Raw genomic sequence first — 14,318 nt, 5'->3', positions numbered from 1 at the left:
TCTGTAAGAGAAATTAGAGGCTTTATCGGTATGTGTAGTTACTATAGACGTTTTATTCCAAATTTCTCACAGATAGCTGAATCCCTTATTGACTTGACTAGAAAATATGCTAAATTCAGGTGGTCGGAAACATGTCAGAGAGCCTTTGACTACTTGAAAAAGAATCTTACAGTAGTTCCACTACTGACATATCCCGATATAAACAAACCTTATGTCTTATATACGGATACTAGTGATGAGTGTGTTGGTGCTTGTCTCACCCAAGAAACTGATGAAGGTGAAGAAAAACCCATCTACTATCTATCACACAAGTTAAGTAAAACCCAGAATAAATGGCCTACAATAGAGAAAGAAGCTTATGCTATCCACTATACTCTTCAAAAACTTGCCCATTACCTGCACAATGCAGAATGTGTGATAAGAACTGATCACAAACCTCTTAAGTACATTTTAGATTCGCCAATGCAAAATAAAAAGATACAGCTGTGGGCTCTGAGCATAGCCGGATATAACTGCAATGTAGAATATATAGAAGGTAGATATAACTGTTGTGCTGATCTTCTTTCTAGACTACCCACTACTATTAAAGAAAATGAGTCAGAGGAAGAATCGAATGACGATGAGCCTGATTGCAAGGACAACTTCTTTGAAGTAAATGTCCTTAACTCAAACGCCTTTGTACTTTCACCAAAGAAATTGGCCGGATGTCTGGTCAAACAAAAAGATGAGTTAATTAAACCGTTTCTAGATCTTCCCAAAGAAATTAACATACAAGAGGCTCAACAGAATGATGTTCAGATTAGGAAATTAAGGAATAAATTAACCAAAGGCACAGCAACGGTCACAGAGGAAAAGAAATTTCTTGAAATAGAAGGTCTTATGTATTATCTTTCGGATGGAGACTCGGAGTCTCCACGGTTAAGACGATATGTTCCGAGAGAATTAGAGTCTTTGGTAGTCCAACAGTATCATGATGGACTTGGTCATATGGGTGTAGATAAGACATATGATGCAATTAGATCTAAATATTACATGCCAAATTTGTACAAAAGGTTGCATACGTATGTAGAAGGATGTGTGGTCTGCCAAACTCGCAGTGGTAAGAAAACTCAATCTCCACTCCAAGAAACAGACATACCTCCCTTTCCTTTCGCTAAGGTAGGACTAGACTTATCAGGTCCATATCCACCAACTCTATCTGGGAACAAGTACATAATTTCATTTATTGACATTTTTCTGGTTGGTCAGAAGCATTCCCAGTTCCTGACAAGTCCGCGGATAACATTGTCCATCTCATCTTAGAAGAAATATACCCCAGATTCGGTTGTCCGCTACAAATTCTAACGGATAATGGAACAGAAAACGTCAACAAAGCTGTAGATGAGACCCTAAAAGAATTAAATATAGATCATATCACAATGTCATATTACAGCCCACAAGGAAATGGAAAGGTAGAAAGATTTCATCGCACTCTTCATGACGTTATGGCTAAGAAGATTGTGAATGATGCTCAAACATGGGACATTTATCTAAATCAAACTTTAGCTGCTATAAGATTTCACCCAAATGAGTCATCAAAGTTTTCACCATACTACCTACTGTACAATCGTGATGTAGTGCTCCCATTAGACACTTTGTTGAAGCCCAGAAGGCGATACAATGGAGAAGAACAACATAAGATCATCCTACAAGAACAACATAAAGCCTTCTTGTTGGTTCATCGGAATATGAAGATATCTAAAAGAAAGCAGAAAGAACAAGCCGACAAGAAAAGTGAAGACATTCCATTACAGGTAGGAGATCCAGTATACTTAAAGAACAATAGAAGAAAAAACAAACTGGATAAGAAATGGCTACCTTACTACAGAATTATAAAACAGACAGGACCAGTCAGTTTTGTTGTGAAAGATCAATTAACAGGAACGACTACCAAGTGTCATGCCCGGCAATTGAGATTTGGCTGACTTGGCGCAGTGGCCGAGCCATATCAGCAATGAATCAGACCAATGAGAAAAACAAATTACGTGGTACCACCAACAGACGAGGAGTCGTCAGAGGAAGAAGAAATCCTTGAACCTCTTGGACGTGAAATACGCCATAAGCAGAAAGAAAGAGAGGATTCGGAAGATGAGGAAGATATACCATTGGCCGAATTACAGAGACGATTACGTGCAAAGAAGATTATGGATCAAAAACCTACAAAAACTAACTCCGATAGTGACGAGACGGACGTTGACTGTGAATCAGATACTGAGAGACGAGAGTTTCCGGTTGCAGACGAACAGTCCCCCAAACAAGAACCCCTAGATGAAGATATGAAAATAGATGCGGTAGCATCAGTAGGTCGAGGCTTCAGTAAAAAAGATACCCCAATTCCTTTGCCCAGGTTGCCTAGAAAGCAACCTATTCCAGTACCGAGAAAAACAAAATTAAAAGAGAGAGAAAAGATGGTAGAATTGTTTACCTCTATGACTAAGTTATTATTATAATCAGTTAAGATAGGTAGAAATACCTAAGATAGGAAGTAGTAAGAAATTGATTCTTACATTACAGATGGGGCACCAACAAAATGAAGTTTCGGGCCAATTGGTGGGTTTGGATATGCCGGACCTAGATAATTTACGGGTCAAATTTCGTACGGGAAATATTATAATATATTTTCAAATTGAATATGAAGAGGCGTATATTGATGTAAATGATGAAGAAAGTTACGCAAGGTTAGTTATAAAAGGACAATTACGTGTAACGATGGAAAGGTCACTAGACGAGAGTGACGAATCAATGTCCGATGAAGGCGATTACGACTCAGATAATGAAAATGTTAACGATGAAAACGTTGAAGAAGATAATAGACAATTATCACCAAACCTTATCAATGAGGCCTGGGATATTGATACTGGTGTCCCCATCGGAGAGTTGTAAATAATCGTAAAAATTAACGCAAATTAAAGTTCCGAGCACGCTTTGCATTATACATCCAAACTGCTAAAAGTATTCATGTATCTGTATGATCAGAGAAAGACTTTTAGAAATTGACCATTTAATCATTGTATTATCCATACCTCTTTTGACAGCAAATAAGAGACTTGAATTGTTTAAGATTCATAACTTATCAGTGCCAAATTTGAAAAGAAACCAAACTGATCTTCTAGCAAAATTCGATTTAAATCTCGCTGTTCTTGCTATTGATGATGTTCATGACACCTACACTGCGTTGTCTAGTGTCGAACTGCAGAATTGCGAGAAACAGCATGGTAATTTCTGTACTATCGAAAAACCATTTTACCCCGTTGCTACTTCAAAAGCCTGTGTCGTGCAATTATTTCAAAACATTAGGGAAGGAATTGACAACTTCTGTTCTATTTCTGTAGAAACTAGTTCTGCTGACCCAGACGCAAGAAATCTGCGTGAAGGGAAATGGCTAATAATGTCATCTCAATCATTAACTATTAATGTAAAATGAGGACAAAAAGTTTCGAGTAAAACCACCAATCCACCCATTGACATACTGACCTTAGATTTGGGTTGTTCAGGACACCATGGATCGTTACTTTTGCCCCCATATTATAATAAGGAAACTCATTATAATATGACAAACAGCTTTCAGGATTTCTTAAACGAACTTCAAACCAATTCATTATGGGAACAGTTCAGTCAACGATTTCCTCAGATAACCAAGTATAAAATTCCCCCGAAGTTGAAAAACATAAAAGAATTTCCAATAGACACACTTTTGGCGGAATTGCCAGAGGAACAATTAGTATCTATGAAAACCTCACCTTGGGTAGGATCCCCTTGGTTCTATATAACCATCGCTTCAATGGGTTTCTTTCTTTTGATAATCATTGGCAAGTTAATTAGGAATAGGGATAAGGTTAAGAAAAAGTTAAGTAAGTTAGGGTGTCTAAGATGCAACAAGTCAAAGGGAGAAAGAAAAGAGGGAGGCGGTCCACCTGAAAGAAAGGATCCAGCCAAAATCGAATGGATCCCCTTAGAAAAATTCCATGGAAAAAATCCGAAGAGCTCCATTTCCAACACAAAAGGCAAGGTAAAGAGAAACTTGCTACAACCTAGCAAGAAAGTTACATACAAAAGCGTTAACCATGATAAACCTTACCGACCAGACTATGCGTTATCACAAAGATATCTGCAAGAACGAAAAGAACTCTCGGCAACGACGTCAAGCGACTTGAAAGATGATAGAAGCGTCTTGGCAGGTGCAACCTACCCGTTCGTGCCACCAATGAACTTGTATCCGAGCATAGACCAACATATACCGGTGATGTATGATTCCTAAATGGATGTGTTTAACTGTGAATTCATACTGTGAATATTTGTGTAAGGAATGATAACGACTATCCATGGAATGATTCTAAGTAATTCAAGGAAGATCGAATGATCTTGGCCGTTCGTGATATATTGGAACATTATCGCTTGAGAACATTATTAACTATATGTGCTTTGATATTAACACTGCCGCTTTCTGTATCCTGGACACTTTGTTTTATCCGATTGACTTTATTGAATCCTGAATCACGTTTCAAGAACATTATAAACATTGATTTTATACTTGTGAACCAAATTTTGGTCACATCTTGTTGAGAAACAACGCTATGTTGATGAATGAATAATATGTTGATATATATGTATACTAATATCCTGGCCACATCTTGTTTAAGGATATTAGGTTGATATGTTGACATCCTGATCATGCAAGTGACTATACCTGTCTGATCACTGACTTGAAAACTATTCATCTTAGTCACTGGTTGATTCCCGGAGCCGACGGAGACGGAATAAAGTCGTTTTGGGAAATATGTAATTTACCATTACCTCTTAAAATAGACGTATTAACTGGTGTGTCAGCAGTCGGTATCGTCTCAAGTTAGAGGAATGAGTAAAAGTAATTTCCACTGTCGGGCGCTTGATGGAAGAATTTTTCCCTTCTGGAATATTTCTTTTATCAGGGGGACGAGTGTAACCAGATTACCTTAAGAATTGATTGTATTATCACTTATATTAGTCTTGCATTATCTTTATCGATTATATTAGGCTTAATTATCGATTATATTATTAAATTTACAATGTATGTGAGTGATGCAGGCCTGTGGAATCGCACTGATCATATTTAGTCATTTTAGCTGATGAAATTATGTAAGCCGCATTGCAAACAAATACATAAAGGTCACCATGTTTTGTACGACCTTTATGAGTAAAACTCGCGATACTGTTATTCCAGTACCTGCATCACCCATAGATGATTGGCAGTTGGGACAGTTTTGTTACCAAAAATGTACACTACTGCAGCTGCGTTTATTATAGCGCATTAGTGTCAATAATGTTAATCACGTACCCATTTCATATATATATACGTTTGTAAATTTGTCAAAAAGGAGAAGAGAATAGAACCTGGTATTGTATTTGAATGTTGCTGAGTTTGTGTTAGAAGTAAACTCTGAAAACAACGCGAGTTAAGTATGATTAAGACTTTGTTGGTAGAAGTCTGGGTAATAAGACTTTGTTAGTATAAGTCTTCAGGTTAAGACTTTGTTGGAAGAAGTCTTAAACAAATAATCCGGTTACATTAACGCCTGAAAGATTTCTACAGCACAAATCATATCTGTTTCTACTCCCAAGGAAATCACCTTGTAATACTTTAATTCAGTATCATATTAACTATGCATGTCCTTCCTGGTACGAAGGCTTGACATTTAAACTTAAGAACAAACTACAGGTTATTCAAAATGATGTTGTTTGATTTGTTTTGGAGTTATATCCAAGAATCGAAGTAGTATTGATGCTACAGTTTCTGAAAAACTGAAGTATTTGAACATTAGCATTAAAGTAAAAATAACTCTAACTGAATCACGTGTTTAATGTTTTCATGATAAACGTTCAGATTATTTGAAAAATAATTTTAGAAGAATCCGATACAGTTCCACCACATCAACTAGATCGGGCAAGTTTAATTTCTTTGTTCCAAGAGTTGAGAAAATGGAATCCGAAACGTTCTATTATAACCGCTTCAAACTTTGTCACTCTCTTCCTGATCAAATGAATATTGCATTCAAATCAGAAGTAAAAAAAAAACCATTTACTCAATGAAGTGAAGAAAATGACACATAACGACTTTTTGTATTATTGGCCTCAGTTTATTCTGCATTGTAGAGTAACCAGTTTTTCCATGGCAATCTCACTATATGACATAAAATATTTTTCGATATGAATTTATTACTTCTAGATCAAATGCTTGAGTCATATCCTCCCTTCAGCGGTCGATCAACATCAAAAATGAAAAAAAAAAACCCATTACATGTACATAATGTGGGTACTTAAAATGTATCAAAACTTATGTTTTTTTAATCTCGAACTCCCCTTAAAGGGGTTGTATAGAAATACAAAATCGCTACCTGGTGTATTCTTTCGTTGAAAGTAAATTTAAAAGCAAGGCAAGTGAGTGCTTTCGAGAAAATAGGTACATAGAATCGGGGTGGGGTCCCCTCGTCTTTCAACAACGTCTTTTTTCCCTGCAACACCGGTACTATGTACATATACTTAAATTGGCATAATTATTAAGTCAAACTGCAGAGCAAAATCTAGGTATTTCATAGGAAAAGCAGGGAATATGTGGCTATATACTCTGTAAAGAATAAATATGATACAATACGACATTGATAGATCTATATATGTAACCGCTTCGTGAAATAAACATTACTTTTCAACATCGGTCTTCAGAAGGATATATTCGTTGTGTGGATTCTTGGCAGAGGATATGGGCTCATATTCCTAACGGCGCGGAAGAATATAATTTTTGGCAGGGAATATGAGTCCATATACCCTACCAAGAATCCATATCACTAATAATATACATGTATTATGAAATGAAACAAGTGCAAGACGCATTCGAACCCCCGTAAGAGATTGCACTATTAATTTACCTTTGTCACATCTTAGCCCATCATAGCCCGGGCGACATCCAGCCGTGCATTCTCCCGTTGTTCCGTTACAAGTTTTGGGATCGTCCTCACAATTATCAGAACAATATTGCTCACAGTTCTTTCCGAATTTCCCAAGAAAACATTCTGAAAATAAAAGTGAAAGTAAAAATAAATTGGAAATATTTACCATTCATTGGGGTTCTTGTCTTTCTAATGTAAAACTTATACGGTACCAACATAATATATAAGGTTTAAACTTGGAACGAAAGATTCATTGCATAAACGAAAATGTACATAGTTGATATTTGTTTGGTGCAAATTATGCCGAGTCTTACTAGTTTTACAAAGTTCTCCTTGAAATCCGGCGTCACATTTTTGAAGACATGATCCGTTTATGTGGTGACATTGTTTATAATCTAGACAGGCTCCACAGTCATGTATACAGCCAAGTCCATATTTCCTCCCGTCACATTCTATATACAACAGATAGCACGGTATTCTTAACAGGTGAAGTTCTAATTTTAGTTAATTACATGTACAAATAAAATGCTTATTTCTGAGAAAACGGGCCAAATAATTTAAATTAATGTTTCACCAATGAGTTGTCGCATTCCATTTAATCAATTAATTACCATTTGTACAATTTGCTACCTTCCAGCCTGCGTAACAAGGAGACGTACATTGTCCTGTAAATCTGTCACACTTGTCACAATTAGTGCACTTTAGAGAGCAGTTCTTTCCGTGCCAACCAACAGGACAAGCTGAAAATTATCAGTAAAAGAAAAAAAATAAATAAACATGAGTCAGTCACCAGTGTTGTTGCATTTACTTACATTTTTTCTAAGGTAGAAATTTATAAATTTAATGTTTGTTTAAAGTACCTCAACTTAGAATTGTATGTATTGTTCAAAATTTGTTTTGCGTCTATCACCATATATATCGCATACAATATTATTGATATGTATATGGATATTGGCGACTATGATACATACAAATGCATCATTGTCTGACTTTTACACATCAACTCATATCTTCACTTTAAAAGTTGATCTTGGGGACGAATAAAAAAGTGTGATACGCCTTTGGGAGACAGAATTATTGAATAGCGATTTATATTGATAATAATTATGACTTAGAATACATTTTTTCAAAGTATTGTCTCTTTAATGATTGCATCACAGCATGCATCAATAGACCTGTCGCGGTGGTAAAGCGATCGCTTCATAACCGGTAGGTCGTGAGTTCGCACTTTTATTCAGTTTGTGAGTAAAATGTCCAGAGTTTACAAATCGATAAAAATCGTTTAATCCTATAATTGTTCATATGATATTATCAATGGTTAACGTTTAACAAAATCAAAAAGTAATTATGCATCAAAATTATTCTTTAACAATTATATTGTAGTATCAAGCATCACAAAGAAACATGCTCCAAGAGAGAAAGAAACCCGAGGCACTACATAGAAGATTCAGCTCATGGAAGTCCTTAGATGCTGTAGACTGTGTAGTGGAGTTTCCAAGGCTCTAGCTCTCCTGATGAACTCAGCAATTTGACAGTAGGTATATACCAACTGAAACTTGCTAGGAGTTACACTTCAGAGCATCTCAGTGAAGATGGTGACTACAGCATCATGGTGAATTCTTAGAATCCAGAGTCGCCTCATCTCTTCCAAGCAGTATACCTACTGTGGATCCAGTACTCCAGTGGAAGTGTGACAGGCTGGTATTGTCAGTGTCGGACAGGTGCTCGAGTTGTTGGATATGGATGGCACACATAATCCATCACAGGTGTGCAGAACTGGGCAAACTATTTCGAAGATGCTGCTGTGATTCCAGAACCCATGGATGAATAAGAAAGTGAGGACAGTGGTACGGAAGAGTAGTCTGCACATGTATAGTGCAAGGTTCTAAGTATTTTCATTTAAGAAATCTTAATACACGCCCTGGGTAGTTCTTAATACTTGGTTCTTATGTATTTCCCATCTACTACATGTAATACTAGTCATTTAAGAACGTTGTTTCATACACTACAGCATATAGTTGTTTGTTCATTTGTAAGTGAGACAACTGTTTCGCTTCTGAAGTTAGTCCTAAATAATGTGAGTTTGTTGAGAGTGACTATTTCATGTCAGTAACTGTTATTTGATGAAAAGTATGCTTAAGGTGTTAACATTATTGATAAGTGAAATATGACATCATTAATTCCATGGTGACAAGAATTGTGTAAATGTCATAAAACATTTCTAGAAATATGTGGGGTGTTCATTTAATGGGAGGGGTTTGTCAGAATTCCTTTCACTCCCCCAAATTATGAAGTGAAGGGCTGATATGTAAGTGTTTGATTTTACATTAACAAATGATAAGTAAAATATAACACCATTATATTTCTGGTGTATGGTAGAATATTAAAGTTAAAGAATATTTCTAGAAATTTTCTCAATAATATAAACGTCAGAGATGTCAAAGAACAATGTATGTATATCCCTTAAAATCCGTAGGTGATGTGTAAAATATGGAGGTTTGTTTTTCACACTGTCAGGAATTGTGTTAAAGTTTAAAAATATTTCAAGAAATCCATGATATTTTTGTTCAAAATTACCCCCCCCCCCCCTCAAAAAATAAATTATAAACTGCTCTGTAAATGTATTTGTTGATTCAAAAATAAGTTACATTGGTACGTAAATCATAATGTCATTATTTCTCTTATTAAAGTTGTTATATCATAGAAATTTGTGATTTTTGTCTGTGAAAATTGCTTGTTTTCTCCCTGAATGAGGAATTTTGGGATATTTATTGTTCACAATTTTTTTTTAAATATAATACTGTAGTGAGTTCTAACATATAGAGTTGATTTTTATGTTATTGTTTGTTTGCTATAAACGTTATTCCATGTTTCCAGAAATCTGTGATTTTTTTGTGTGAAAATCGCTTGTTTTCCCCAAAATGAGCAATTTAGGGATATCAATTGTTCACATTTTTTTTCCATTATAATCCGGTGTAGTGAGTTCTAACAATTGGAGTTGTTTGCTGTGTTATTTTAGTTTCCTATAAAAGTTATTTTTTGTTTACAAAAATCTGTGATTTGTTTTTGTTTTTTCATTAATTTGCCCCAAAATTAAGAAAATATATCAAAATCAATTTAAAAATGGCTTAAATTGATGAAATACTTTCAATTAATCAGAATAAAAGTAAAATATAGTGTTTTAACATTGGGCAAATTTCACAGATAACGACTGGTAATTATGTTCGAAAATGACGCCATGCACACCACCCCATCTCGGAACTCAAAAATATTGAAGAGAGATGTGAAAGGCTTTGGGCAATGCGTTTGCATCATAGGGATGGAGTGGCCCATATTGAAATATTTTCAGGTAAGACAGGGATAGCACAAACGTAACATTGTATTTATGTAAATGTGTAGTGAATTTCGTAAGAACATGGCTACCAAGTCCGAAATATGTAAAATACATGAGTTGTTTGGTGGATTTGTTTTTCGGAATAATCCTTTTATTTTATAAATTATAGTCATAGACACTTTTTGTTTGTTTTGTGTTTGTTTTTTTTTAAATAAGGATTTTGTACATTCAGCATTAAATGTCCTGCTTTACACTTTTCACTGAAAAATACAGTTTTCGAAAAATGTTTATAGTCAAGGTCTTTAATCTGTGTACAGATTTGCAAACTGACAAGAAGAGCAAGCCTGGCAAAATTCTAATGATAAACCTGATTCAGTAATAGAATATTTGTAAATAGCTCTCTGCAATCTGAATGTGACACAAAATTCAAATTTACCACCATATTCCTTATTGACTGCTATTTATACTCCAACATTGGTCTTTAAAAACGAAGGGCTCGAATCGCGACAGGCCTTGGGACGTAAAAAAACCCCACAGCTATGGGAAATAAGCATAGGTTTAAATTTGTGGCAATTCACCTATAGCTGGTGAGGTCTCCATATGAATGGGGAAAAAATCTAGACAGGACCTAGATATCCTACCAATCAACAGTGTGTATATCGCCAAGACATACGTGTTTTGCATTTATCTCCGTAGACACCGACGTCACATCCGTTTGTACAGGTTCCGTTCACATTGTTACACGTCACCCAGTCACTACAGTTACCACAGGTCTCCTTACATAGTTCTCCGTAATACTGAGGACTGCAAGCTAAAAATAAGATATATCATAGAATAAAGAAGGGATAAACCTGAATAACGTAAAATAGATTTATATAAAGATACAAGTATTGAAAGAAGCATACATAGTTCACACTGATGTCCCTGGTATCCGGGTTTACATTCCTGACACGCTCCAGTCTCGATGTGACAGTACCTACAGGTATTAGGACAAGGGGTTGAACAATCAGGTCCGTAGTAACCGGGTACAGGACAACCTTAGAAGAATTAAGAAACAAGTCTTATATAAAATGCAATCAAATTCCTAGAAACCAAGTACACGATAGTCTCAAAAAATATTTACATAGTTTTTCAAGAAAGGAAGAGGGGACCATCCAGAAAAGTTGACTTCAGATTTTTCTGAATTTTTTCTTGACAAGCGTAAAAATGAAAACAGGGTACTTCTGTTTTAAATCTCAATTTTCTAAATACATACTGTAGTAGGGGATGGTGGCGGGGGGGGGGGGGGGGGGGGGGGGGGGTCAGCGTCTCCCTCGAATTTTTTTAACCCATATGATAACGTCACCAAGACCGGTGAAGGCCTTCAAATTTAGGCCTATGCTCGCCGCTTAAGGCCATTGAACAGTGAGGGTTCTTTAGCGTGCCACACCTACTGTAACACGGGGCAACCATTTTTAAGGTCATCTCCGAGGACCCCTGACATTCACACCTGATGACGAGCGTTTGGCGATGGAACTGTCACTACTTGTTTTAGACTTTGGTCTGTTGCGGTCGGGATTTGAAACCCGACCTTCCGCCAAAATTAAGAAACTCAAATTAATTTTTGTGACCTTCCTGAGGAATTGCTATATGTCAAATGTTGAAACTAATAACAAAAGGTTGTCCCTCAGTTGAAGATCAAAAGGATACCTTTATGGACTATTAATAATTGTTGTATTCTCTTGCATATGTTGACCTTTCAATTCATTCAAACATTACTATCATCACTAGCTACATTTTTGTACAATGTAATTATAAAACTATAAATATTCTTTGAATATGTGTATAATACTTAAATCTCGACATTGCATCATCCGTGTGTAGAAGACACGTAAATATATATGTATATAATACTTGTATGTCTATGTTTGATGTATAGTGCTTGTGTATGATAAATGGAAGTCTATGTGTTGAATGCTTATAATGCAGTGACGCATAAAACTTGCAATACCTACAAGTCTATGTGCTTAATTTTGTTTTCTTTTGAAAATCAATATGTAAATCTGTTTTCTGTATATAAGTTGTTTTGATAATAATAATAAAAAAATAATTTAAAAAACAACAACAAACAAACAAAAACAAACTTATACTTATCATGCTGGGTACCAAATGAGGATGCATAGTTTTGTCCACGACTTCTCAAAATTGAGGTTATTCATGTATATTATTTTATATATAACTTTATCATGTGATGTGGAAGACTAATTGTAGCTGAGATTATGGAATGTTATTCCTGTCATGTGTCCATCGAGTCATCACCACGATAGTACGATGACGATGACACGATTGCGATGACATGAGGGCTTTAGTATATACGATGCTATCATCGTACCACCTCCATTATACCACCGTGTCATCGTTATCATGCTCTTTTTATTTTATGTATTTAATTAAGCATGCATGAACGATCAAATACGCATTTGTGTATGAGAAGAGTTATGATTGAAGAAATTGCTAAAATATAGTGTTTCAAAATATGTTTAATAAGTATTTACCCTCTTCTCTCTGATTAAAAAAAATAATACAGGTCGTAGTATCAATAGGTGGCACTTTTTCTGACCAAATATTTTCCTTACTGTTTGCTATAGGGAAATACATTCCCCAGCTTAGTGTCCCCCTCTTATGGAAATGCAGTAAACCTGCCTCATAAGTTGAAATTTCCGCTACAATCATATCCCACACAAAAAAGTAGTATTTTGGAACAGAGATAAGAAAACTACGATATTAAATTTTCATATCGGTGTGTGAAAATATTGATGACAAAAGTTTATTTCTGAAGTACATGGATATTGTCAGTTGTCACCAAACTTGAGTCCCGTGAGGATCCGGGTTAGAATAGTTTTTTTTTTATACCCCCTTACTTGTCGTAAAAGGCGAGTGAATGGGGTGTCCTTCGGCTGAGACCGTAAAAACCGAGGTCCGGTGTCACAGCAGGTGAGGCACGATAAAGATCCGTCCTTGTTCAAAGGCCGTAAGCGCCGAGCACAGGCTTAAATTTTGCAGCCCTTCACAGGCAATGGCGACGTTTCCATATAAGTGTAAAATTCTCGAGCGGGACGTTAAACAATATTCAATCAATCAACCAAGCTTTAGAATTAGCACATATGTTTCCCTCTTACGAAAAAAAATACAGTAAAACCCCTCAAAACTTATTTCTACCGATGGATTCCATATATTTATATAATTGTATATGTAATACCAACATTTGCATGTAATTGTTGGTATCTCGATGTTAAAAAAAAGTTCGGCCATAATGTTGTCAAGTCAGTATATTTACATTCACTGAATCTTTTCTCTTCATTTTTTTTTTAAAATTGACACTGCTTTCACCATACGTTGAAAAATATTTGTTGTAAACTAGTTCGATCCGGTTTTCTAGTACCACCTGTCTACAAAATGATTACCAAATATGGAGTGTCATCAAGGTCAATCGGTGCATTGGCTGTTTCGTTTAACGCCAATAATAATATTATATTTTAGAACTTAATTCTAATCTATATTCTTAAAACAATGCATAAACATACGCGGGTATGATGCATTTTTATTCTGCAATGCTAGCTACCTTCATCACCCAATGAAACAACAAAGATAACATTTTATTGTTTAAATGAATCCAATTCCATATTTGTAGAGGTACATGTACATATTAGACTATCACCAATCTCAGAAAAACTTTGATATTGCATCTGTACCTTTTATCAAATTTAATGCTATGCATATATTGACATATGAAATATGTCTGCTGAAATTGGGTCTATTTAAATAGAAATCTAAATATTTGTTTAGGAAAAATGCCATTGAAGAAAAGTTTAAATTCCAGTAGGGTAATTGGACTGTAATATTTATGTCAAACATTGCTCCTTTCTTGCTTCAGCCTTTTTACGCATGCTTATATGCATATTAAAAAGGAAAATGACACGAAAGTATGATGACCATGGTAGCATCCTGTCATCGTAAAATGGCAATCGTGTCAATGCCATCGTATC

The 14,318-nt window shown here is 35.5% G+C and overlaps 1 protein-coding gene across 1 annotated transcript in view; it reads right to left on the bottom strand.

Moving 5' to 3' along the window:
- The window catches only part of LOC125682845 (receptor-type tyrosine-protein phosphatase kappa-like), a 64,387-nt gene that overhangs the window by 27,172 nt on the left and 22,897 nt on the right, over window positions 1-14,318 (bottom strand). Inside the window, exons 4-8 of the mRNA XM_056146149.1 lie at window positions 11,199-11,330; window positions 10,967-11,104; window positions 7,571-7,699; window positions 7,274-7,411; window positions 6,939-7,082 (exon numbers count right to left, since the gene is read on the bottom strand). Coding sequence (XP_056002124.1) covers window positions 6,939-7,082; window positions 7,274-7,411; window positions 7,571-7,699; window positions 10,967-11,104; window positions 11,199-11,330 — 681 coding nt within the window. The remainder of the gene's footprint in view (window positions 1-6,938; window positions 7,083-7,273; window positions 7,412-7,570; window positions 7,700-10,966; window positions 11,105-11,198; window positions 11,331-14,318) is intronic.

This window comes from Ostrea edulis, chromosome 8, assembly GCF_947568905.1.
Source record: "Ostrea edulis chromosome 8, xbOstEdul1.1, whole genome shotgun sequence".
NCBI lineage: Eukaryota > Metazoa > Mollusca > Bivalvia > Ostreida > Ostreidae > Ostrea > Ostrea edulis.
The sequence above is the reverse complement of the archived record's forward strand: the minus strand, read 5'-3'. Positions and strand labels throughout refer to the sequence as shown.